This window comes from Hyaena hyaena, unplaced genomic scaffold, assembly GCF_003009895.1.
Source record: "Hyaena hyaena isolate Hyena2069 unplaced genomic scaffold, ASM300989v1 scaffold_252, whole genome shotgun sequence".
NCBI classification, from domain to species: Eukaryota; Metazoa; Chordata; class Mammalia; order Carnivora; family Hyaenidae; genus Hyaena; species Hyaena hyaena.
Genome location: NW_024080884.1, coordinates 862,719 through 886,073, shown reverse-complemented (window position 1 = coordinate 886,073; position 23,355 = coordinate 862,719). Strand labels below are relative to the sequence as shown.

General features: G+C 43.4%; 1 protein-coding gene across 1 annotated transcript; it reads right to left on the bottom strand.

Moving 5' to 3' along the window:
• Window positions 1–1,239: 1,239 nt before the first annotated feature.
• LOC120240313 (olfactory receptor 9I1-like) lies at window positions 1,240–2,181 on the bottom strand. Its single transcript, XM_039245031.1, has one exon. The coding sequence runs from the start codon at window positions 2,179–2,181 to the stop codon at window positions 1,240–1,242; it is 942 nt and encodes a 313-aa protein (XP_039100962.1).
• Window positions 2,182–23,355: the final 21,174 nt, after the last annotated feature.

Genomic DNA, 23,355 nt, shown 5'->3' with positions numbered 1-23,355 from the left:
AAGCCTTTTCTGACCACACGAAACTAGGTCAGAACCCTACTGTACAGTAAAACAGCATCCTGTGTTGCTTTTTGTTCCACTTTCCAAAACCATATGAAAAAATAAATCAACCATAATGGTTTATATGTGTCTATGCTGCAGGTTCTAATCCCCACAAAGGAGGAACCATGTCTATGTTATTTATTTCTATATTCCTGAACCTAGTATTATGTCTGATACATAGTGGATAGTCCATAAATATTTGCTGCTTTGATGAATACAATTGTGGAATCACTATGGAGACATTTGCCAAGTAATGTTTCTAGCCAATGTGTAGATCATTAAAAGGTGGCAGTGCAATTCATGGTTATCTGTCTTCTGGCAATAAAGTAAAAGAACTACCCAAGATGGAGGTAGATAGTGGTTTTCATTAATGGAAACTAGAAAATAGCTTGAGATGGCCTTTGAACAATCCTCCAGAAATAAAATAGAGCTTCTGACCTTTGGGGATCAAGAAATATTTCAGAAGTTATATGTGGGACCCAGTTCAGCTCTACATCAGATCAAATTACTTCCAATAATTAATGCAAACATTACGTCTTTCTTTTATTCTACAGTATCTTGGTCCTCCGTGCTATCTTGGGAAGTAGGCAAACATTTTCTAAGTGAACATTGACCAGTTTACATCTCCTTTCCCCTCTTTTTTTTCTTCCTCTCTTTAGCTACTTGTATTTTCTATGCCAAACACCTAAATTGGATATGATTGAATGTTGGGAACAGGTTTCTTTGGTCAAGGCTGATTTCCACATAGCTCCCACAACCAAAGAATGTAACTACCCTCACCATGTAAACAGGAAGCCATAGTTTTATGATTATTCAAGTGCAAAAGTTACCTTGGTAGCTTGAATTCTTTTGAATTCAAGTAGCTGAGAAAACGCCCAGCAATACCCAGGACAGGTAAGAAAGTCAATTTTCAATTTTACAGCGTGTTATTATTTATAAAGCCCTTTGGCATTCCATCTCTCTTCATCCTGCCTTTAATCATAGCAAGGCAGGAATTTTTACTGATGTGAAAACTGGGGCAGAGAATTTCTGACTGAAGGTCATAGAGCTAATAAAGAAATTGCTGGTACCCAAAGCTACATTTTTTTTGCCTCTGTATGTCTTTGTCATTGTGAAATCTAGTTCATGTGTTAAGGAGAGAAACCCAAAGCCCAGAGGATGATTTGCAGGAGCTTCTGAATTAATGGAGCTCAAGTCTTACTCTATTTGGGAACCCTTTATCCTGTTGAGAGCTTTCTTCAGGGCCTCCTTCACTTCCTTGTTTCTCAGGCTGTAGATCATTGGGTTCAGCATAGGGATGACCACGGTGTAAAATACTGACACAATCTTATCCTCCCCAAGGGATTTGCCCATGTTACTTTTCAAGTAGATGAATACGAGTGTCCCAAAGAAGAGAGCCACTGCAGTCATGTGAGAAGCACAGGTGGAGAAAGTCTTGGCTTTGCCACCTGCTGTACGAATCTTCAGAATGGCATGAATGATAAAAAAGTAGGATATAAGAATCACTGAAATGCTGGTTGTAATGACCAAGAAAGCTAAGAGGTAGATGACCCATTCCCGTGGCTTGGTCTCACTACACGCAAGCTTCAGCAGGGGAGGGAGATCACAAAAAAAGAAGTCCACGTGGTTGGACTTACAGAAGGAGATTGAAAAGGTACACCCAGTGCGGATCACAGCATTCACCATGGCCCCAGCATATGCCCCAGCCACCAGCCCCAGGCAGGTCTGTGGTGTCATGGCAGTGGCATAGAAGAGGGGGTTACACACAGCCATATAGCGGTCATAAGCCATCACAGCCAAAAGGAAACATTCAGTGCTCGCATAGAGTGTAAAGAAGAAGAACTGGGTGGCACAGCGCTCGTAGGTGATGGCCATCTTATGCGTACCCAAGGTCTCAAGTAACTGAGGGACAATGACCGAAGAGTAGCAAATGTCCAGGAAGGAAAGGTGGCGGAGGAAGAAGTACATCGGAGTTTGGAGACGAAGGTCTCTCTGAATCAACATTATCATGCCCAGATTGCCCCCCATGGTGATGAAATACAGGACCAGAAACACAAAGAAGAGACCCATCTGCAGCTCTGGTGACAGCTGGAACGCCATCAGAATGAACTCTGTCACCACAGTGTCATTCTCTGCCATGAATCCTAGGTCATCCACTGAAATTAAAAAATAAATAAATAAAATCCCATTAAAGGCAAATTAAGGTGATTGATTTGATCACTCTCAGCCATGGTAATGATTTTTTAGGTTTGTAAAGCATTTTATATTTTTTTAACAAACTTTAATTCATTTGATTTTTGGAAATCTTTCAAAGCATATGTTGTTCATCCCATTTTTGAGAAAAGAATATGTGGGTCAAAGAGATGAAGTGACAAGTTCATATTTCACAGCTGGGGCTAGAACTCAGTTCCTTAGACGTTTCCAAACTTCCAAACAGGTTCCCAATTGGAAACCCTCATCAGCTTCACGACAGAGCTAGAAAGCACCACTTTGTTGGAAAAAGCCAAGTGGTATAGTGTTAAGTACGTGGGCTTTGAAATCAGACCTAGGTTTAAATCCCTTGAGACCTTGGGATGTTCATGCATGTATCTGAGTTTCAGTCTCCTTCTTGGTGTAATCGGCATTTCGATGCCAAAGTTACTATCGTGAAGAACATAACAGATGTACCGTTCCTCGCACATGGTCTGATTCACACACTTAGAATTATTTTTTCTAAATTCTGCACTAACAGAGTAACATGTTCCTAGGTTTATGGACATTTTGGCATCTCCTTATCTCCCAGTCCACAGCCCCCTGGAGTCCCAGCATCAACTCTATCTCTTTTTGTGGTTGCATTTGATGCGCACATGAACACAATGGCGCTGGATGCATGCAAGACAGTGAGCCGCAAAGGACAAGTTTTGTTAGAATCTCTACCACCTGTTGCTCGCCAAGTCACTTCTTCTCTGTTCCTGCCAAGCAGCATGGCCTGGTTTCCAAATTCTCTTATTCCAAAGGACCTGTCCCATTTTTTTAAATGCCAGATCATTATCAATCAATGAGATACTTGAATCGAGCCATTCCAGAATTAGCCTGCCCAGCTCATTAAGGGACAAAGGCATCACACTGGGTTTAGAATTCGAATGTTCTTGCCAAGTATTTGGACAATCTTGTCTCTGTACCTTTGGATGCAGATGATCTGGCATAATGGGAATACTGAATGCAGACTTCAAAGGTGGGTATTTTTGTCCTCCTTCCATCTTTGAAATAAAAACTGAATTTGAGAGAGATCTCATAGGATTTCAGATAAATAAGAAAATGAAACTTTGATCAATGTTTGACAAAAGCTGATCTGTGGATGAAATAAAGGTCAGCATCTGGTGTGTTTTTCCCCTGTTGAATTCCTGACAATGTGAATATTTAGGAGGGTTTTTTCCCCCTTACAGCCCAATCTAATCTTGACCTTCGGCCGAAACAATGATTTGCTGTGTTCTAAAAGAAATTCACCCAAATCATCCTGACCAAGGGGGAAAACAAAGAGAGAGAGAAAGAGAGGCTATATTCATTATTTATTCAATAAGAATCTACTGAGAACTTACCATGTGGGAAGCATTCTTCTGGCTGCTCAGAATACCACAAACAAAGATGTCTGCCTTCTAGAGCAGTCATTCTAGCCGAGGGCCACTCATATACAATATATTTTTTTTTAAAGAAGAAATTTTTTTTCTACCATGATAGATGATTACAAGTGCTGTTAAACACACACACACACACACACACACACACACACACACACACACCACCCAGGATGTGGGGAATTGGGAGAGCCAAAGTTAAGAAGGGAGTATGAAACAGGACCATGAGAAGTTCATGGGAAGGGTGCCTGGATGGCTCAGTCGGTTTAGCATCCGACTTTTGATTTCGGCTCAGGTCATGATCTCACAGTTTGTGAGGTAGAGCCCTATGTCGGGCTCTGGGCTGAGCATGGAGCCTGCTTGGGACTCTCTCTCTCTCTCTCTCTCTCTCTTTCTCTCTCTCTCTCCCCCTCCCACACTATACTCATTCTCTCTCTCTCTCAAAATAAGTAAATAAACATTTTATTTATTTATTTTTTAACTTTTTTTTTACTTCTGAGAGAGAGACAGCATGAGCAGGGGAGGGTCAAAGAGAGAGGGAGACACAGAATCTGAAGTAGGCTCCAGGCTCTGAGCTAGCTGTCAGCACAGAGCCTGACACGGCGCTCAAACCCACAAACCGTGAGATCATGACCTGAGCCGAAGTCAGCCGCCCAACCAACTGAGCCACCCAGGCACCCCAATAAACATTTTTTTAAAAAAGAAGTTTCATGAGACACCTGGGTGGCTCAGTTGATTGGGTGTCCAGCTTCCGCTCAGGTCATGACCTGCAGTTCATGAGTTCCATGTCAGGGTCTCTGCTGCCTGGAGCCTGCTTTGAATTCTGGGTCTCCCTCCCTCTCTGCTTCTCCCCCACTCGTGCTCTGTCTCTCTCTCACACAAAAATAAAAAAAACCTTTAAAAATTTTTAATAAAAAAATGAATTTCATTGAAAAGGTGACATTTTAGTAGAAATGCTATGGGGATCAGTTAACTATTCACATTTATGTGCATACTTTCACCCACAAAGAGTAGAAAATGGAGACACAAATCATCACCATGGGACCACCCCACTCCCAGTACAAAATATAAAGAGTTTTTCAGGGCCTTGTGAGACATTTTCAAGGCAGTTTTGTTCAGAAGTGGCTACTTCCTAATAGAGAGAGAAACCCCTGAGGTATCAGGGTCTCGATCACCCTATAACCACTGGATAAACAAACAGTATGAAGGGTCCTCAAAAAATTAAAAATAAAATTACCATATGGGCCACTAATTCCACTACTGGGTACTTATCCCCCAAAAAAGGAAAACACTAATTCTAAAAGATACATGCACCCCTATGTTTCTGGCAGCATTATTTACAATAGCCAAGATATGGAAGCAACCCAGGTGTCCATCCATAAATGAATAGATAAAGAAGATATGGTGTGTGTGTGTGTGTGTGTGTGTTTCACCCAGAATTAAATTAATTTAAAAAATAAGATATTGGGCCCCTGGGTGGCTCAGCTGGTTAAGTGTCAGACTTCAGCTCAGGTCATGATCTCAGGGTTAGTGACTTTGAGCCCCTGTCGTGCTCTCTGCTGACAGCTCAGAGCCTGGAGCCTGCTTTGTATTCTGTTTCCCTCTCTCTCTCTGCTCAACCCCCACTGGTGCTCTGTTCTTTCTCTCAAAAACAAATAAACATTTAAATTTTTTAAAATAAGTTCTTGCCATTTGCAACAACATAGATGGGGCTAGAGTGTATTGTGCTGAGTAAAATAAGTTAGACAGAGGAAGACAAATACCATATGATTTCACAAATACCATGTGACTTTACTCTTAAATTCTGAATTTGGGATTTAAGATATAAAACAAAGAAACAAATAAAGAGAAAAAGGGACAAAAAAACCCCAAGACTCTTAAATACAGAGAACAAACTGGTGGTTACCAGAAGGGAGGTGGAGGGGCAATGGGTGAAATGGAGTAACAACACTTAATGCGATGAGCACTGAGTGATGTATAAAATTGCTGAATCACTATATTGTACATCTGAAACCAATATAACACTGTATATTAATTATACTTCAATTAAAAAAATAAACAAAAATTTATTTAAAAGATAAGACTGGAGGGGTGCCTAGGTGGCCCAGTGGGTTGAGCATCTGACTCGTGGTTTCTGCTTAGGTCATGATCTCACAATTTCATGAGTTCCAGGCCCACATTGGGCTCCGCACTGACAGTGTGGAGCCTGCTTGGAGTTCTCCCTCTCCCTCTGTCTCTGAGACTCCCCCACTTGTGCTGTCTCTGCCTCTTTCAAAATAAATAAATAAAACTTAAAAACAAGTAAGGCTGGAATCCCAGTCGAATAGCATAAGGGCTAAGAAAATGGGCACTAAAGACAGACAGCGCTCATTCCCAACTCAGACTCAGTCATTTCTATTTGGGAGACCTTGGGCAAGTACTTGATCTAGAAACTTATTCTCAATATCTACGTAATAACTATAACATCACTGCCATGTTCTGAATGGTAAAAGATAATTCATGGAAACACAGGCATCGTTCCTAGAATGGAGTAAATACTCAACACATGCAACTGCTCCAAAAATGATTTTTCAACCACTGGGTTGCTATGCCTCTCAGAAATGCCATTTATCCCCCATTTAATTGCTAAGTAAAATGAGGCACAGGGTGACTAAACCAGCTTTCCCAAGGCCACACAGTTAATGACGGCACCACGACTTCTGATTCCAAGTTCATTGTGCTTCTGCTAACCTATACCGGGGCTCATCACTGGGACTCTGTGGTCCAGTTTCAGGCAGTCTGGGCTGGGGAAACATAGATCAGGAGACCCACTTCAGTCGGCCACCACCCTCCCCTGGGTGAGGGGAACTATTTTCCTTGGAGGGAGAAGCGTCATGGCGGGGGAGAGGCAGTTGAGTAGGATAAGCCTGAGAGGGTATATAGCAGGAAGGCTGGAAAGTGCATCTAGGGCCTGAATTCAAGTCCAGTTTCTGCCACAGATGCACTGTGTAAACCTAAGCCACCATCTTCCTGTCTCTGGATCCGTGTCCTCACATGAGAAGGCTGCACAGAAGGAGCTTAGAGCTGCTTTCTGCTCTGTAACGTGATGGTCTCACTTCTCTTGAAAGTCCAGTAAGAGATGGAAAGAGCACATACTGATAAGGATAACAAAGAATGGCAGCAAGACAGCCCAGCCCCCACCTGTGCGCCAGATACTGTCCTAGGTGCTTTACATAAACTGCCTCATTTATTTCCTACAACACCTCACCCCAGTTCATAGCGTCGTCCCTATTTGTGGACCAGACAACAGAGGCCTAGTGTGGTTGAAGTAAACCACCACACTGAGATTTGAACCACGTCTGTCTGTCTCCCAAGCATGTCCCCAGACACTATCTATTTGCTCATGAATATGGACATCATGTGAGGGATGCCGTTTTTATGTCCCAAACGTTGACAACACTGCACATGTCCCCCCCTTCTCTAGTATCACCTTTACTGGCTACATCTTGTCTGCAGGGATGGGAGGGCAGAAGGACGCACGGGACGACCAGCAGAATCAAACTCTAATGAGGTCTGTGTGGCCACCAAGGAGCCTTCACCTCTAGCACAGCTTAAAGTAGGAAGACCAAAGTCATGTGAACCAACATTGCTCCTGGGTCCTCATTATCATCTACCGACGTGAACTTTGCCCGAGTCTCATCCCTCATTTTTAATTTATTGTATCTTACTGCGTGCCATGCATTTTTATGGGTCACTGCAAGTCTCTTTTGGAAAGAAATATTGATGAATAAATAAACACAAAATAAAATTGTCTGTTTGCCAGACGCCAGCACCGTCAGAATCAGTAGCCCTATCATCACTGGACCAGTAAGAACGCCAGAAGACTTTGCCAAATGGGTTCTGGAAAGACAGTGCACAAACAGTGGTTCAACTGAAATCAGACTGATCTATGGATGGCGAAGAAAAGCAGATGCTCAAGGGAGAAAATAGAAAACTTAGGAAAGTCTCCAGGTCTGTTGTACTGTAGCCAGCTCCTGAAATCTTCCTAAATCCAGATCCCAGGATGACCAGGCCCTCCATTTTGAGATGGAGCAGCATGGAGGCTCTCTGAGTTCAAAACACACCCGAATATGATTCTTCTGAGTATCAAGTAGGCCCATGTTGCAAAGGGCAGAGGGCAATTTTAAAGAAAGCCAAAGTTGCCGAGTGGCCACTGATCAGCAGGGGAGCTTGAAAGCCTGGTCTCTCCAAGCACAGGTCCACCTTGCCTTGGGATACATTGTCTAAATTCCTGAACTATTTCAAAATGATAGATAATTCTAGACAGAAGAGCCAGTTGGCGTCCTAACAATTAAGTTTAGGGAAAACAAGTAGCAGCTTCACAAAATTTTCAGGCAGGGAAAAGACCTAAGGGGGCCTCAGTGTGGCCTCAGAGGGAAATATTTGGTCCCAGGCAATCTAGACAAACTAAATTGCTGAGGAAATATGAATAGATCAGTGAAGCAGCAGTTTCCTGTTTTTAACGCTGTGAAATAGTTGAAATTGCTGGCTTTCAAGGATGCACAGGAAGAAAGTAAATCCTTAAGGCCATTAAGAGCCCACTATGCTCCAGGGTATTGAGCTACAATGGGATTTCACACCCTCGGTGATCTGTAGTCTAATCATTGATCCAACATAGAAATAGTCTGCTCCCGGACAGGCCTGTCTTGATGGACCTCCGGAAGTCCAGGTTATCTTTCCTCCCCATTAGTCACATCTGCTCAAGACCCACAGCTCATGGTAAACACACCTAAGACGTGGAATTCTCCCACATTCCACAGCTAAAGGAGAAAGTCCTCAAGATCTCCTGCTCTTTGAGATGACTTATGCTCCCCCAAACCTCCCCTGAGCCTCAGGAAACTAACAGGGGCTTCAGAAGAGAGAAAGGACAGAAGACTTCAGCGTATCATTTTAGATCAGAGAAACACTGGCCTAGGAACCAAGAGGCCACTATGGATCCAACCAGACAATGTTTTGGTAGATGATTTTAAAAGTAAAAAGTCTGCCCTTGGACGGGATTTGTTATAAGAGCCCAGACACCATCTTCACATGCTGTGGGAGATATACTGCCATGGATCTGAGGAGTATTTATATAGCTCAGAACAACTAATCCACTTAGATCTTCCAAGGCAGGTTTAAAGTTATTTAAAAATGGTGAGATACAAAGGTAGAATGATGTGCCTCAAGTTATATAGCTATTGCTCTCAGCTGGAATTATGCAACAAAGATTTTGAAAAGATCTGCCTTTATACCCTGTGCAGGCAGTAGTCTGGACACTAGGGATGTAGTGATGAATATATAGAACTAAACAGACATAGATGACAGTATCCTCCCTCTGCCACTATAATAGAACTGGCATCATCTGCTTGTGATGACTTGAAGAGGAAAAGGGAATAAAGGAATGAGGTACAAGATGCTTTGACTGCTACTCAAAGTGTCAGGGTGGGCTTGGGTCTTCAGAATGTTTCAATGGTGAAAAACACAGAGGGTCCTTCCACCCACACTCTGTCTGTGTTCAGGGAATGAAACAGCTCAATCTAGAGGTGAAAATAGAGTCCCCAGGAACTCGTTTGGAAAACAAACTTTAGTCAGTCATTTTCCAGTAAGTCACAGGAGTGTTGTAGGATGAAATGAGATGGCAGAGTGTGTGCTCCACAGAGACTGATTCAGTTGCACACCCTGGAAGGTGTGGATCCCTCCTTCCCCAAATTACAAATGACTTTCATGATCCCTCATTTTAGAACATTGTGCGCCCTTTAGCTCATCTGATCCTCATGGGTGGTGACCCATGTTAAGGTGAGGAAAGTGGGACTCAGAGAGGTCAACTGACTTGTCCAAAAGTCACATAGCTAGAAAGGAAAGCCAGAACTGGTACCCAGAAGCCTTCACCCTTCACCAAGCCCTTCACCATGGTGGTCATGGTGATTCAGATGGGAGGTGTGGGAAGAAAGACCTGAAAAGTAGAAATCTTGAGGTTCTTCCTCACACTGTGATCTGACAAATAAACATCTAGAATGACATATTAAGTCTACCCAAATGCTGACCTCAAAATCTCTTTACACTTCTCCTTCACCAACACCTGCTTTGACCCATTTTCTTCCTGGACTGAGGGTACAGACTCATCTTGGAAGTGAAAGGTCATGGTTTTGCCCTTCTGCCTTCAGACGGGGTAAACAGAGATGAGGAAAGAGAGGCACCGAGAGGAGATGGGTCTTGCCTAGAAACAAATTCCCAATGGAAGAGGTTGGGAGTGAGCAGAGCCTAGATTTGCAGCCTGACAAGACTTTCTACTGCCAGGACTGCTGGTCCTTCTCAGAGGCGTAGATAGTACTGCTTTCCTGATGCCCAGAACGACTCAGGTTCCCCACGTCTGGGAGAGTCGTAATGTCAGATGGACAGCCTTCCTCTAAAGGGGGAATTGAGTGGGGTAGGGGGCGGGTGTTGATGATAGGGACAAGTAGACAGAGCCATCCTTGCAAATATGAGCATGAGCATCAGGTCTCTGGATGGGGCTCTGTCACTAACCTCCGTAGAGCCTCTCCCAAAGTCCTAAATGAGTGACCTCAGTTCTCTTGCCTCAGGGGCAGATTAGCCAGGGTCTCAGGGAAAGTAGCTTCATGGACTCTAGCTGTGGGAATCTAGATCCCCCACCCACCCATCCACAACCGAAGCCCTCTCTGCAGCATCACTGATTGACTGATCTTTGGGCTAATGGTGACCCTTCCTGACGAATCACAGAGATGTGGAGATTACTCTCCCGCAAAGGAGACAGATCTATTTTAGAGCTTCCAGCTCTTTCCATAATGCCAATACCATGGCATTCCAAGTACCTGCCAGAGTTACAATTTTCTTAGAGATTCAACATGGTAGGTGTTTGCTCTTCCCCTTTTATTAATAGAAACCTTTATATTTAAATAGACACCTTGGGGCTCCTGGATGGCTCATTCGGTTAAGTGACCCACGTCTGCTCTGGTCCTGATCTCATGGTTCATGGGTCTGAGTCCTGCATCAGGCTCTGTGCTGACAGCTTCATATTCTGTGTCTCTCTCTCTCTCTCTTTTCCTCTTTTTCTCTCACTCTTTTTCTCTCTCTCTCTCTCTCTCTCTCACACACACACAAATGAATAAACATTTTAAAAAATTGTAAATAGCCTCCTTAGTTTTCCATGTGGTCCCACCTACCCTGTCCCTTCTCATTCTGAAAGCAACACCCAAAGCAGGCATGAGAGGCATTGTCCATCCCGTGTTATGGATGAGGAAACTGAGGCCCCAAAGTCTGAGTGTCTTGCATCACTGTAAGAGGGAAGCAAACCTAGTAACTCCCAGCACATTGGCCTCCCCAGCAACTGCCCACTTTGGCCCTACTCTCTAAGGAAAAAGAGATAAACCCATTTGACATGAGAGGAAACTAAGATACAAGTTGTCAAGTACACTTGGAATCTGAACTGTGGTTCGTTTTCTCTCTGATCTGCTATTGCTGCACTCACCTCCAGCAGACCCAATCCAGAAGACTGGGCTGGGCGCGAGCAGAGTGTGGTGTCTAAGTGGGGCTTTCAGGAACCAGAGGAATAAACATCTTCAGCACCTACAGCTTTCAAGCCCCAGCACCCACAGTTACACCGATTAATAAGTGCCCGTATCTCTGTCCTATTCTGGGCATTCCAGGAAGGCAATTAGACCAGGGCGGGGGGGGGGGGGGGTTGTCATTCACAGGGGTTCTCTAATCAGGCCCTAAGCTGCTGATTAGGTTTCTCCGATCCCCAGAGGTGAGAAGCCTTCAGAAAAGGGCCTCTGCAAACTCAGCTTTCTCAATTCTTCCTCATTCAAACTTTGTCCTCCCTGGAGTCCCCACCATAATTTAATCTCATTTGGGGACTGGAGGGGAGATACAGCTACATTCTGTTCTCCAAGGAGTTGTCATCAGAATGACCCTTTTGGACCAATCTCATTGTGGGAGCTCAGATGAAAGAAGGGATTGTGTGATGGGCCCGCAGCCTGCAGACTCACTTACTCAGTATTAATAATCTACACATAGAGGATTTGGAACTGTGCCCAGCACACCACACTAGCTGTATCTAGGGTAACTCATCTACTGCCCACAACAACCCACTGAGGTAGACACCACTATTGTTCTACTCTACCGGTGAGGAAGCGGAGGCTCAGAGAGGGGAAGCAACCTTCCATGGTCACACAGGTAGTAAGCGGCAAGCTGAGATCTTAACTGGGGGAGGCTGGCTGCACACACCTTGCTCTTAACCAGTATCCTGTACTCCCTGATGTACCACTCGCTAGGACAGAAAAATTGGGCAATGTCAAGAAAGTTTCAGTGAAGAAATGGAATCCCTATAATCATACCACTCCGATAGAGATTGTTAACAGTTAGAGGGAAAAATACTAGAATGCATTTATTTAGCACATAAGCTCTGGAATAGACTGTGTGGGTTCAAATCCTCCTCTGGGTTGGGAATTTAAGTGAGTTATGTCACTTCTCTAAACCCATCTCCTGGGATGGACATCCAGGTACTAAGTGTTACATATAAAACACACAGAACATGGTCTGGTATTATTAATATCCTTCCAGAATTTTTTCCATAGAAATTTATGCATACTTTTAAGAATCAGGATTTCAGCTGACACACTATTTCTATACTGTTTCACTGAGGTGAGCTAACCAGAGAAAATTTAACTGTTATAAAGTTACTCAGGTGGGAGGGATCTGTGGTCCACAACACCACCATGGAAAGTGGTGAGATCTGTCGTTGGGCGGCCCATGGTGTTGAGGCCATTGAACCCTAGGTCTTGAGGCTCTATACCCAAAAAGTCTAGGCAACCACAGCAAGAGAAAAACTTACCACAAAGATGGTGAGGTTACCTTTGCCTGATGTAACTGCATGCCCTTGAACAGTCTCAGGGGTAGTCATGATAACCTGAAGACAGAAGAGATCCCCAAATTTTCTTCTATGTGGAAATCTTCAAAGCCCCTGGATAGAGGAGAGACCCCATGGGGATGGAGATATATTATATATTTTTATAAAACATTTCAATAGCCTTAATCTTGACAGAAAGGGAATTGAAGCACATGATGCAATTTAGGGACATTAAATAAAGACTGTGGTATTCCTTGTCATTCTACACAGGACACATGTACTTCCAACGCTAAGCTCATACCACCCATGAGACATGACATCTCCCTTCCATTCATTCCATTCCTTCCTTGGTTCCCCTTCCTAGGATCCCCTGGCACTGTTTTATTGATCACTGCTCATGTAAAGAAGGCTGTTGATAATCATTCATGCAGGTCCTTTTACTCGGCAATCTTGCTAAACTCCAATAGTCCTTGGTTTGTTATTTTGGACTTCAGATATAAATAAAATTTTTCTGTGCATATATTTAAAATTTTTTTTAATGTTTATTTATTTTTGAGAAAGACACAGAGCATGAGCAGGGGAGGGGCAGAGAGAGGGAGGCACAGAATCTGAAGCAGGCTCCAGGCTCTGAGCTGTCAGCACAGAGCCCAACACGAGGCTCGAACTCACAAACTGCGAGATCATGACCTGAGCCGAAGTTGGACGCTTAACCAACTGAGCCACCCAGGCGACCCTGTGCATACATTTTTAAAAAGATATATGGTATTTCTTATCCTCACGTGGAGAAAATTTGTATCCCCAGCCATGCTGTCCACTTGGCAGGATATCCCAAGCATTTTCTACCTTGGTGGTCATATGACGTCACATTTGATGCCTGCTCCCCCCATCTCAATACTTTCTAGAACCCCACCCATTCCACAGAGATGCCCTAGAGCTGAGGCATCATTTTGCACACCCAGCCTGACCACACTACATGAGGCAGCACCGCAGTGAATCGGCTTCTGCCCCAAATCACTCCCACCTTCCACCCTCATCCACCACCACAGCTGGATGGCTATGCCCTCCCCTCCTCTACTACTTGGTCTGTCCAACACCAACACCCACCACCAGGGATGCGGCCCCGCCCACCAGGAAGACCCTCTATTCCCTTAGGACAAGTTCTGCACAGGCTTGCCCCCAACAAAGACCAGCTGAGGACATTTTGCATCCCTGAGCTTCTGTGAGGGGTCTGGTTTGGGAAATTCCTTGGCTTGCCTTAGATCAGCAGCCCTTCTCAACTGCACCCCATGCAAACCTTCCAAGCAAAAGTGAGAATTGTGAGATGCTTCCGTTTGAATCCTGGCTTCTCACATCCAAAATATCCTATATACCTAAATGCTTTTGGTCACTTTGATATTTTCAATTTTTTATTATAAAGTAACAGTACCATGACCACAGATCTTTGTAGATAAGAATGATTGTTTCTGTGGGGTAACTTCCTAAAAGCAGAATTACGGGGAGAAAGGCATTTTCATTTGTAAGGGTCTTTAACAAATTGATAAAACTGACTATACGGTGCTCCCCAGAACTCCACAGTGTATGAGGGACCCTGTTTCCCAGCGCCTCACTAATATAGGTATTATGATCTTCTTTTAAATATTTTGTGATTATGAAAGCAAAAGATAACTCAGTGCTACACAAATTGTAATTTTTAATTTATTGTGATGTTAAACATTTTTCATATGTTTAGATACTTATTTCTTCTTTTGCAAATTTAGTGCTCATATACTTTGTCCATTTTTCTTTTCTTTTTTTAAATGTTTATTTATTTATTTTGAGAGGGAGGGGGAGCAAAGAGAGAGAATCCCAAGCAGGCTCCATGCTGTCAGCACAGAGCCCAAAGTGGGGCTCGATCTCACATACCCTAAGATCATGACCTGAGCTGAAATCAAGAGTCAGCCACTTAACTGACTGAGCCACCCAGGTAACCATTGCCCATTTTTGTAATGAGGTATTAGACTCTTCTAACTGAATGATAGAAGCGTTGAGGATCTCTCCTTTCAGTAGTCTGACAAATCTTTGAGCATCTAGTATATGTCAGGAACTGTTCTAGATACTGGCCATACAGCAGTGAACAAAACAGATTAAATCCCAGGCTTCATGGAGCTTACATTCTAATAGGCAGGGAAATAGCAGGAAATAGTATTATAAACAAATACAGTAAGATGATGTGATAGGAACTGTCCGGGGTAGTGGCAGAGAAAGGGGACTCTTGAAGTCAGATATGGTCTCTGACATGGCATTTATACTAGGACCTGCATCACACACACACACACACACACACACACACACACATGCACACACACAAGAACGTCTTGTTTGAAGAGCATTTCCAACAGAAGGAACAGTAAAAGCAACAGCCCTGAAGCAGGGATAAGCTGGCTTTCAAGTAATAGGTGGCAGTAGGAGATGAGGAGGGGAGGTACACAGAGGCCAGATCCTATAAGGATCTCACAGACCAGAGAAAGAAACTAGGTTTTTTCCTTGATGCAATGGGAAGTCAGTGGTAGGTTTTAATAGGGAAACTTCAGAACCTGATGTAGGTATTAAACAGTTTCTCCAAACTTAATGTGGAATATGGATTATAGGGAGGCGAAAAACTATGGCATATACACCATGGAATATTATTTGGTCATAAGAAAAAAGGAAATCCCGCTGTTTGCGACCACATGGATGGACATTGAGAATATTATGTTAAGTGAGATAAATTAAAGAAAGACAAATACTGTATGATATTGCTTATTATATGTGGAATCTTACAGCATAAGAAATACAGTAAATGGTGTTGGAATACTGTTAGATGAATCACTATGTTGTACATCAAACTAATGTAACATTGTGTGTCAACTATAATGAAAATAAATAAATAAAAATAAAGAAACCTTACTGTCTACTCTAGTCCATTGGTCTATGTAACTACTTTTTTTTTTAATTTTTTTAATGTTTTATTTATTTCTAGGAGAGAAAGACAGCGTGAGCAGGGGAGGGTCAGAGAGAGAGGGAGTCACAGACTGAAACAGGCTCCAGGCTCCGAGCTGGCAGTCAGTACAGGGCCCGACGCGGGGCTCAAACCCACGAACCGCGAGATCATGACCTAAGCGAAAGTCGGACGCTTAACCGACTAAGCCACCCAGGCGCCCCATATGTAACTACTTTTATGCCAGTACCATATTGTTTTTATTAATATAGCTTTGTAGTACAGTTTGAAACCTGGAAGTGTAATATTTCCATCTTCGTTCTTTCTCAAGATTGTTTTGGCTATTCAGGGTCTTTTGTGGTTTCATATGAATTTTAAGATTGCTTATTCTATTTCTGTGGGGGGAAAAAACCCATTGGAATTGTGATAGGGATTGCACCAAAGAATCTTTCTTATTGCCCCTCTGGGCTGTTTCTACTCTACATGGTAGCATCAGGAGCCCTGGAGGAAAGGTACTCAAAAGTCTATCAGGAAGAAAGAGCATCTGTAAGTATCCCAGTTTCCAGATCAGCACTGCAGCTGCTGTGAGTGTTGGCTGCTAACACTCCGGAGTCTTTGGATCTACCTCCCCAAAGGGGGTCACACCTTCTCTGTGGGGCACCCCATGGTCCGTGAAGGATTGCTATGGGCAGCAGAAGGCCAAATCACTTGCCTGGAAGCAGAACTGAGTCCAGGGTGTAACTCATACTCCACAGTTGCCCTAAGGATCAGACCAGACTCAAACTGAAACTATACCTTCGCTCAGCTAGTTTCTGCTTCCTTGACCCCTTTACAGGTTCCCTCTGTGATTGCTCCCTCAATGAAACAAGCACTGGCCCCCAAATCTCTGTCTCTCATCTTTAAAAACATTTTTAAATGTTTATTTATTTTTGAGAGAGAGAGAGAGCAGGGGAGGAGCAGAGAAAAAGGGAGACACAGAATCCGAAGTAGGCTCCAGGCTCCGAGCTGTCAGCAAGGAACCTGATGTGGGGCTCAAACCCATAAACCATGAGATCATGATCTGAACCAAAGTCAGAGGCTTAACCAACTGAGCCACCCAGGCGCCCCTCTCATCTTTTTTTTTTTTTAAGGAACCCAACCTAACACATAATTTTTTCCAAAAGTTGAAACAAAAGTCCTAGGCTTGATGTTAACAAGAACAACAATAATAATTGTATAATACATCAAAGCACTCCAGATCTTTCCAACCTGTCGCCAAGGGAAGAAGGTAATAAATACTGCATAATCACCCACCTCCCCAAGATCCCCAGGGGATGATTAATGGAATTTTTTCATTGCTGGAATATTCTCCCTCCTTTTCGCTATCTTGTCCCCATGACCACTCTATCTTCTACAGGATATACAGTACACATACTCCTACCACATAGTTATTTCAATAGGTATTTAATTACAGGAAATGATAAATACTGTCCAAAAATGTATTGGAAGATAGCCTTCCCTGTGCTGCCAGAAGTCCTGATCTGTGGCTGCCTTCCTTCTCTGTCTATATTCTTGCTCCATCCGTCATCCACAATGACAAGAACCACCCTGGCTAGGCTGAATGCTTGCTAATTATCAAGAGGTTTTATCCCTGTCATGTTATTTCAGAGTGAATGCAGCACATGGCCTCTCTGAGACCCAGCTGAAATAGTTCTGAGTAGATGAAAGCATATAGGGCATGGGAGTGATTCTACAGAAGCAAGACACACGTTAATTAGAGGAAGCAAGATGGTTCTCCAGAAACCTACACTCTAGCTGGGCAATGAGACTAACCACCGAGGAATAGCCAAAATTAACTGCAAAAGTGTGTGGTTCTAGCACAGAGAGAGGGCTTCAGAGAACAGGGAGGAGTGGAGAGCTGGAATAGCCAGAGACAGCTGCCCATAGAAATTCTGGAAATGGATCTTTAAGGAAGATGTGCTAACAAGCTACTTGTGGTATAGATCCAAGTGCAGCATGTTTAGACCACACTTGCCTCATTTCTCCCTGAACCAAGAACCCAACACCCAACCTTCCTAATGAAATTGTGAGAAGGCCACTGAGATACCACCTCACGCCAGCAAGAGTGGCTAAAATGAGCAAATCAGAGAACTCGAGATGCTGGCGAGGATGTGGAGAAACAGGCACCCTACTACACTGTTGGTGGGAATGTAAACTGGTACAGCCCCTCTGGAAAACAGTGTGGAGGTTCCTCAAAAGATTAACAATAGAACTCCCCTAGGACGCAGCAATAGCACTGCTAGGAATTTACCCAAGGGATACAGGAGTGCTGAGGCATAGGGGCACATGTACCCCAATGTTCACAGCAGCACTCTCCACAATAGCCAAATCATGGAAAGAGCCTAAGTGCCCATCAACGGACGAATGGATCAAGAAGATGTGGTTTATCTATACGATGGAATACTACATGGCAATGAGAAAGAATGACATCTGGCCACGTGTAGCAACACGGATGGACCTTGAGGGTGTTATGCTGAGCGAAATAAGTCAGGCAGAGAAGGACAAATATCATATGTCTGCACATTTAGGAGGATTAGGAGGAACTTAACAGAGGACCGAGGGGGAGAAGAAGGGGGAAATGGTGGGGGAAAGGGAGAGAGGCAAACCATGAGAGACTCTTGAATGCTGAGAACAAACTGAGGACTGATGGGAGTGGGGGGAGGGGGGATGGGCATGGAGGAGGGCACTTGTGGGGATGAGCACTGGGGGTTATATGGAAACCAACTTGACAATAAACTATTTGTAAAAAAAAAAAAAAAAGAAAAAAGAAATTGTGAGAAGGCAACACAGCCAGTTTCCACCCGCTGAGATGGACTTGACATAAGGTCTAAGGGTGGGTGTGGTATAAGGGGAACTTGGCCAGGACTCCTGAGAGTTCTAGTCCTGGTGCTACCACAGACTGACTGTGACCGCAGGACACCGAGGGCCAGTGGCAAAGAGGAACCAGCTTCATTCCCTACAGGAACGGCAAATGAGCTTTGAGAATAACACGAGTCAGGAGTTGCCATGAAATCCCTCAAGATTTGTCTTTATCCTCTGTGCTGTGTGGAGAAGACGAGGTAATGAGCCCCTGCTGAAGTGTGTTCTCCCTCACAGGGCTGGCTGTGCCTGGGAGCCCCGAGGCTGTCCCAGTTACTGACACATGATTAGGGGACAACCACTGTGCACTCTGTGTCCCTCCCACAAAACCATCCCCCCAAGCATTTTAAATATCTCTCTGGTTTGCTTAGCAAGAAGAAACTTAGAATCTGTCAGCTACATTCATCTGTATGAGCAATCCCAGCTGCTGTCCAGAAAATGCCTAAAGGAACCAGATTAGTTTGGTTCCAAACCTCAGATGACTCCAACTGGATTATCCCACCAGGTAATTAAGATATAATTGTGACCTTGGTGATGTTGCGAAGATACTGGAGTGGAAGTAAGGTGCACACGAGCTAGAGAAGGTGAAAGTTGCCAGAGAATCTGGCCATTGTCACCCGAACCTGCCATCTAATGGGACCTTGTCCAGACTGGGATTTCAGATCTGGTATGAAAGACACAATTAAGATTGAGTCCTTTTTTTTTTTTTTTTTTTTTTAGAAAACTATTGCTGTAATGTCTTTGAGTTTGTGTGTCACTAGGTAAATTTTTTTTAAGTTTATTTATTTATTTTGAGAGAGAGAGATCACAAGCAGGGGAGAGGCAGAGAGGGAGGAGAGAGAGAATCCCAAGCAGGCTCTGTGCTGACAGCACAAATGTGGAGCTCCTGATGTGGAGTTTGGACTCACAAACAACAAGATCATGACCTGAGATGAAATCAAGAGTCAGAGACTTAACCAAGGCCCGTGGGTGGCTCAGTCGGTTGAGCATCTGACTGTGGCTCAGGTCATGATCTCAAATTTCATGAGTCTCACCCCCTTGGACTCTGTGCTGACAGCTCAGATTCTGTGTCTCCCTCTCTTTCTGCTCCTCCCCCATTCATGCTCAGTCTTTCTCTCAAAAATAAATAAACATTAAAAAAAAATAAAAGAGTCAGATACTTAACCTACTGAGCCATCCAGGCATCCCTCACTAGGTAAATTTTAGAAAATATATTCCATTTATGAGTGAAATTGTATGGTATTTGTCTTTCTCTGACTGACTTATTTTACTTAGCTTAATACTCTCTAGTTCCATCCACATCATTGAAAATGGCAAGATTTCATTCTTTTTCATGGCTGAGTAATATTCATATATTATGACACATATGTCACATATATGTATATATATGGTATATGTATATACACCACACCTTATTTATCATAGGGGAAGAAAAGAGAGAGGAAAACCAAGAAACAGACTCTTTTTAAATGTTTTATTTATTTCTGACAGAGAGAGAGACAGCGCGAGCAGAGGAGGGTCAGAGAGAGAGAGGGAGACACAGAATCTGAAGCAGTCTCCAGGCTCTGAGCTGTCAGCACAGAGCCCGACGCGGGGCTCAAACCCACGAACCGCGAGATCATGACCTGAGCCAAAGTCGGACGCTTAACCGACTGAGCCACCCAGGCGCCCCTGCCCCAAAACAGACTCTTAACTATAGAGAACAGAATGATGGTTAGTGGAGGGGAAGAGGGTGGGGGGATGGGTGCAATAAGTGATGGAGTTTAAGGGGTGCACTCGTGAGGAGCACCAGGTATTGTACGGAAGTATGGAAGATATAAAATATATATAAATAGTTTCATGGGGCAGGGGTGGGGTACTAGACTGCAGAGTTTAGACCCAAGACTTCACTGTAAATCACTGTACTTCCCTGTGATTATATTGGCAGTGGGATTTATCATACATACTAGAGCTTCGGCTTTGGAATAAGACAGACCTGGGTTAGAATCTGGGCTTTTCTGGGGGGGCGTGGAGGCTGGCTGGCAAGTTAGTAAAGCATGTGACTCTTGATCTTTGGGTTGTGAGTTCAAGCCCCCTGTTGTGTAGAGATTACTTTTTTTTTTTTTTTTTTGAGATTACTTTTTAACAAAAAGAGAATCTGGGCTTTTTCACTGACTAGTTGAGTGAACTTGGACAAGTTACTTACCTCTTTAAATTTAATTTCCTCCAGGACAAAATATTGCCTCTCTCATGGGTCATTGTGGAGATTGTAGGAGATAATGTATACAGGGTGTTTAACATCCTAATCAGCACAGAGAAGTTGCTCAATAAATGGCTACCAAGTAAGAAGAGCCACAACCTATAGTGGAGCAGCACCCCAATTCTGGGCTTGGGAAGGCCAGGGTTAAGATCTAAACATCTTCTTTTTTTAGCTGTGAAACCTCAGGCAAAATATTTAATGTCTGTGAACCTCAGTTTCCTCTACTACAAAATAAAGACAAATATTTTCTCTTCTAATGTCATCAGATTGGAATGGAATAAACCCTTCCCAGTGCTTGGCATGCTACCTGACTCAGGGCAAGAGCTCAGTAAATATTGACAATAATATCTTTAGACCAGTCCCAACAAGGTGAGGAAATTTAACTCTGTGGAGCTCCTTCCTTGTCCCCAGCAGACACAACCTCTGCAAGAAAGAGAAAGAAGCATTCGGGAGAAGGGTCTAAGTGAAAGTAAGCACAAGATTTAAGAGCCATTTTCTCTCTGAAGGCTTCCTCCCGGGTGAGACCATGTCTCTTTCCCCAACCCCTGCAGAGATCTCATGTGCATCTACGTTACATATTATAATCAAAATATATCACAAGTAATAATGTCAACCCATAAGTGTCCTTAAGCCTTCCTAAAATGTCTGCTGGCCATAAGCCTTGGCTTTCCCTCCAGGAAGCTGTTCTGGGTTCAGGGACTCTGTAGCCACCCTCTACTCTAGGCCCAATCCAAGCTGCTGGTGCCCCAACCCCCTTCTTCAGGATCTGAAGCCGGCTCCAGGCTCTGAGCTGTCAGCATAGAGTGCGACGCAGGGCTTGAACTCACAGCCGTGAGATCATGACCAGAGCCAAAGTTGGACACTCAACCAACTGAGCCACCCAGCCTCCCCCATTCTAACTTTTCAAAACTCCATTATTATATTCCTATTTTATTAGTTAGCAAATTGGAATTCTAATTGGTTACGCAGTTTCTTCAAGAACACACCAAAGGAGGGATATGGCCCAACTAAGTCTGCCTTTACCCGAAAAGAAGGAAAAAAAAACGATATGAACCACCAAGAACTCCAAAGTCAAACTTAGTCCTCTTTCTCCATAGAAGCTGAGTATTTTCCTAATAGTCGCAGATATGCTATGATTTTAGAAGTTGAGACTTGGGTCTGCAGAAAAAGGAATTTGCACCCCTAAAAAAGGACAGCAAGATGTGAAGCAAAGACCACAGAATTTGGAGTTAGAGAGCCCCAGATTCAAATGTTGCTTCTGTTTTTCCTAGATGTCTGGCAGGTTGGGTAATCTCCTTAACATCTCTGAGCCTCACTTTCCTCATCCATAAAATAGCCAAGGCTGTACCCAACTTTCAAGGCTGCTGGAAGGATTAGTCAAAGTATGAGATGGGCCTAACATGCATGTGGCACAAACCCAGAGTGGCTGCATCAGTGACCTGGGCCACCTACTCTGCAGTCATATGCATCGAACAGTCTTGTCTCTGAATCAGAGGGAACCCCAAGACCTCACCATAAGATGGTCAGAAAATGGCATATGACAATTTCAGAATTAGAGCTTGAGAAAGATGCTGAAATTAGCTGAGCTTTCTCATGATCTGCAAGCAGGAAGTGTCTGATTATCCGAAGAACTATAGGGGGATTCCTTTGATTTTGTCAGTCATGAAGATGCAGTTAAGTATGGGAAGGCAGCAAAACAAATTCATAGCAAAAAGCACAGAATTTGCCATCAAACCATTATCATTCAGAACCTGGCTCTTCCATTTATTAAACTAGGTCACCTTAAACAAATTCATCTCCCAGAAGTTCAAATTCCTCACTGGCAAAAAAATTAATTAATTAATTAAAAAATAAATAAGATAACAGCCTTTGAAGGGCTATTTCCAGGATATGATAAGATAATTTTTATAGAGCCTCGCCATCTTTAGTGGGATGGATAAGTAAACGTGCTGTAAGGATACCAAGGACCATAGCAAAATCAGAAATAACAAACTAGGCTTACCTGCATGACATGGACAAATCACAAAAACATAGTGCATATGGGGAAAAAAAAACCAAATAGGATTTATAGCACAGGATCATGTATCAAAATTTAAACCACACCAAATTCACTGTATTTTTTTTAATGTTTTATTTATTTCTAGGAGAGAGAGAGAGACAGCGTGAGCAGGGGAGGGTCAGAGAGAGAGGGAGTCACAGACTGAAACAGGCTCCAGGCTCTGAGCTGGCAGTCAGCACAGGGCCCGACGCGGGGCTCAAACCCACGAACCGCGAGATCATGACCTAAGCGAAAGTCGGACGCTTAACCGACTAAGCCACCCAGGCGCCCCAAATTCACTGTATTTTTTAAAGATGCACATATTTTTAAATCAATATGAAAGGACTAAATGTAGGAGGGTATATACTACACGTATACTAGTGCATACACTAGACTGGGTATACTGGGCACCTATGAGGACCAGAAGAAGGACTGGGGTTGGAGAGAGAAGGAGGGAAAAATAATAAAGTGGAAAAAAAGTCTTTCCTTGATCAAGAATGATGATATATCAGGAACTGGCAATTACGATTAATTCAATTCCAGACCTAAGATCCTGTAAGTAACTACAAATCACTTGAAATAGTGCCTGCGTGTTTTATTTACTCAGCAATTTGTAGGTAAGGAGTACGCACGTTATAGATATTAGGAAAATCCTTCCAAAAACTCATTTAACCCATATACCTA

What these genes read in the sequence shown, in the direction of transcription:
- LOC120240313 (XM_039245031.1), bottom strand. Translation starts at nt 2,181, where the DNA reads ATGGCAGAGAATGACACTGTGGTGACAGAGTTCATTCTGATGGCGTTC.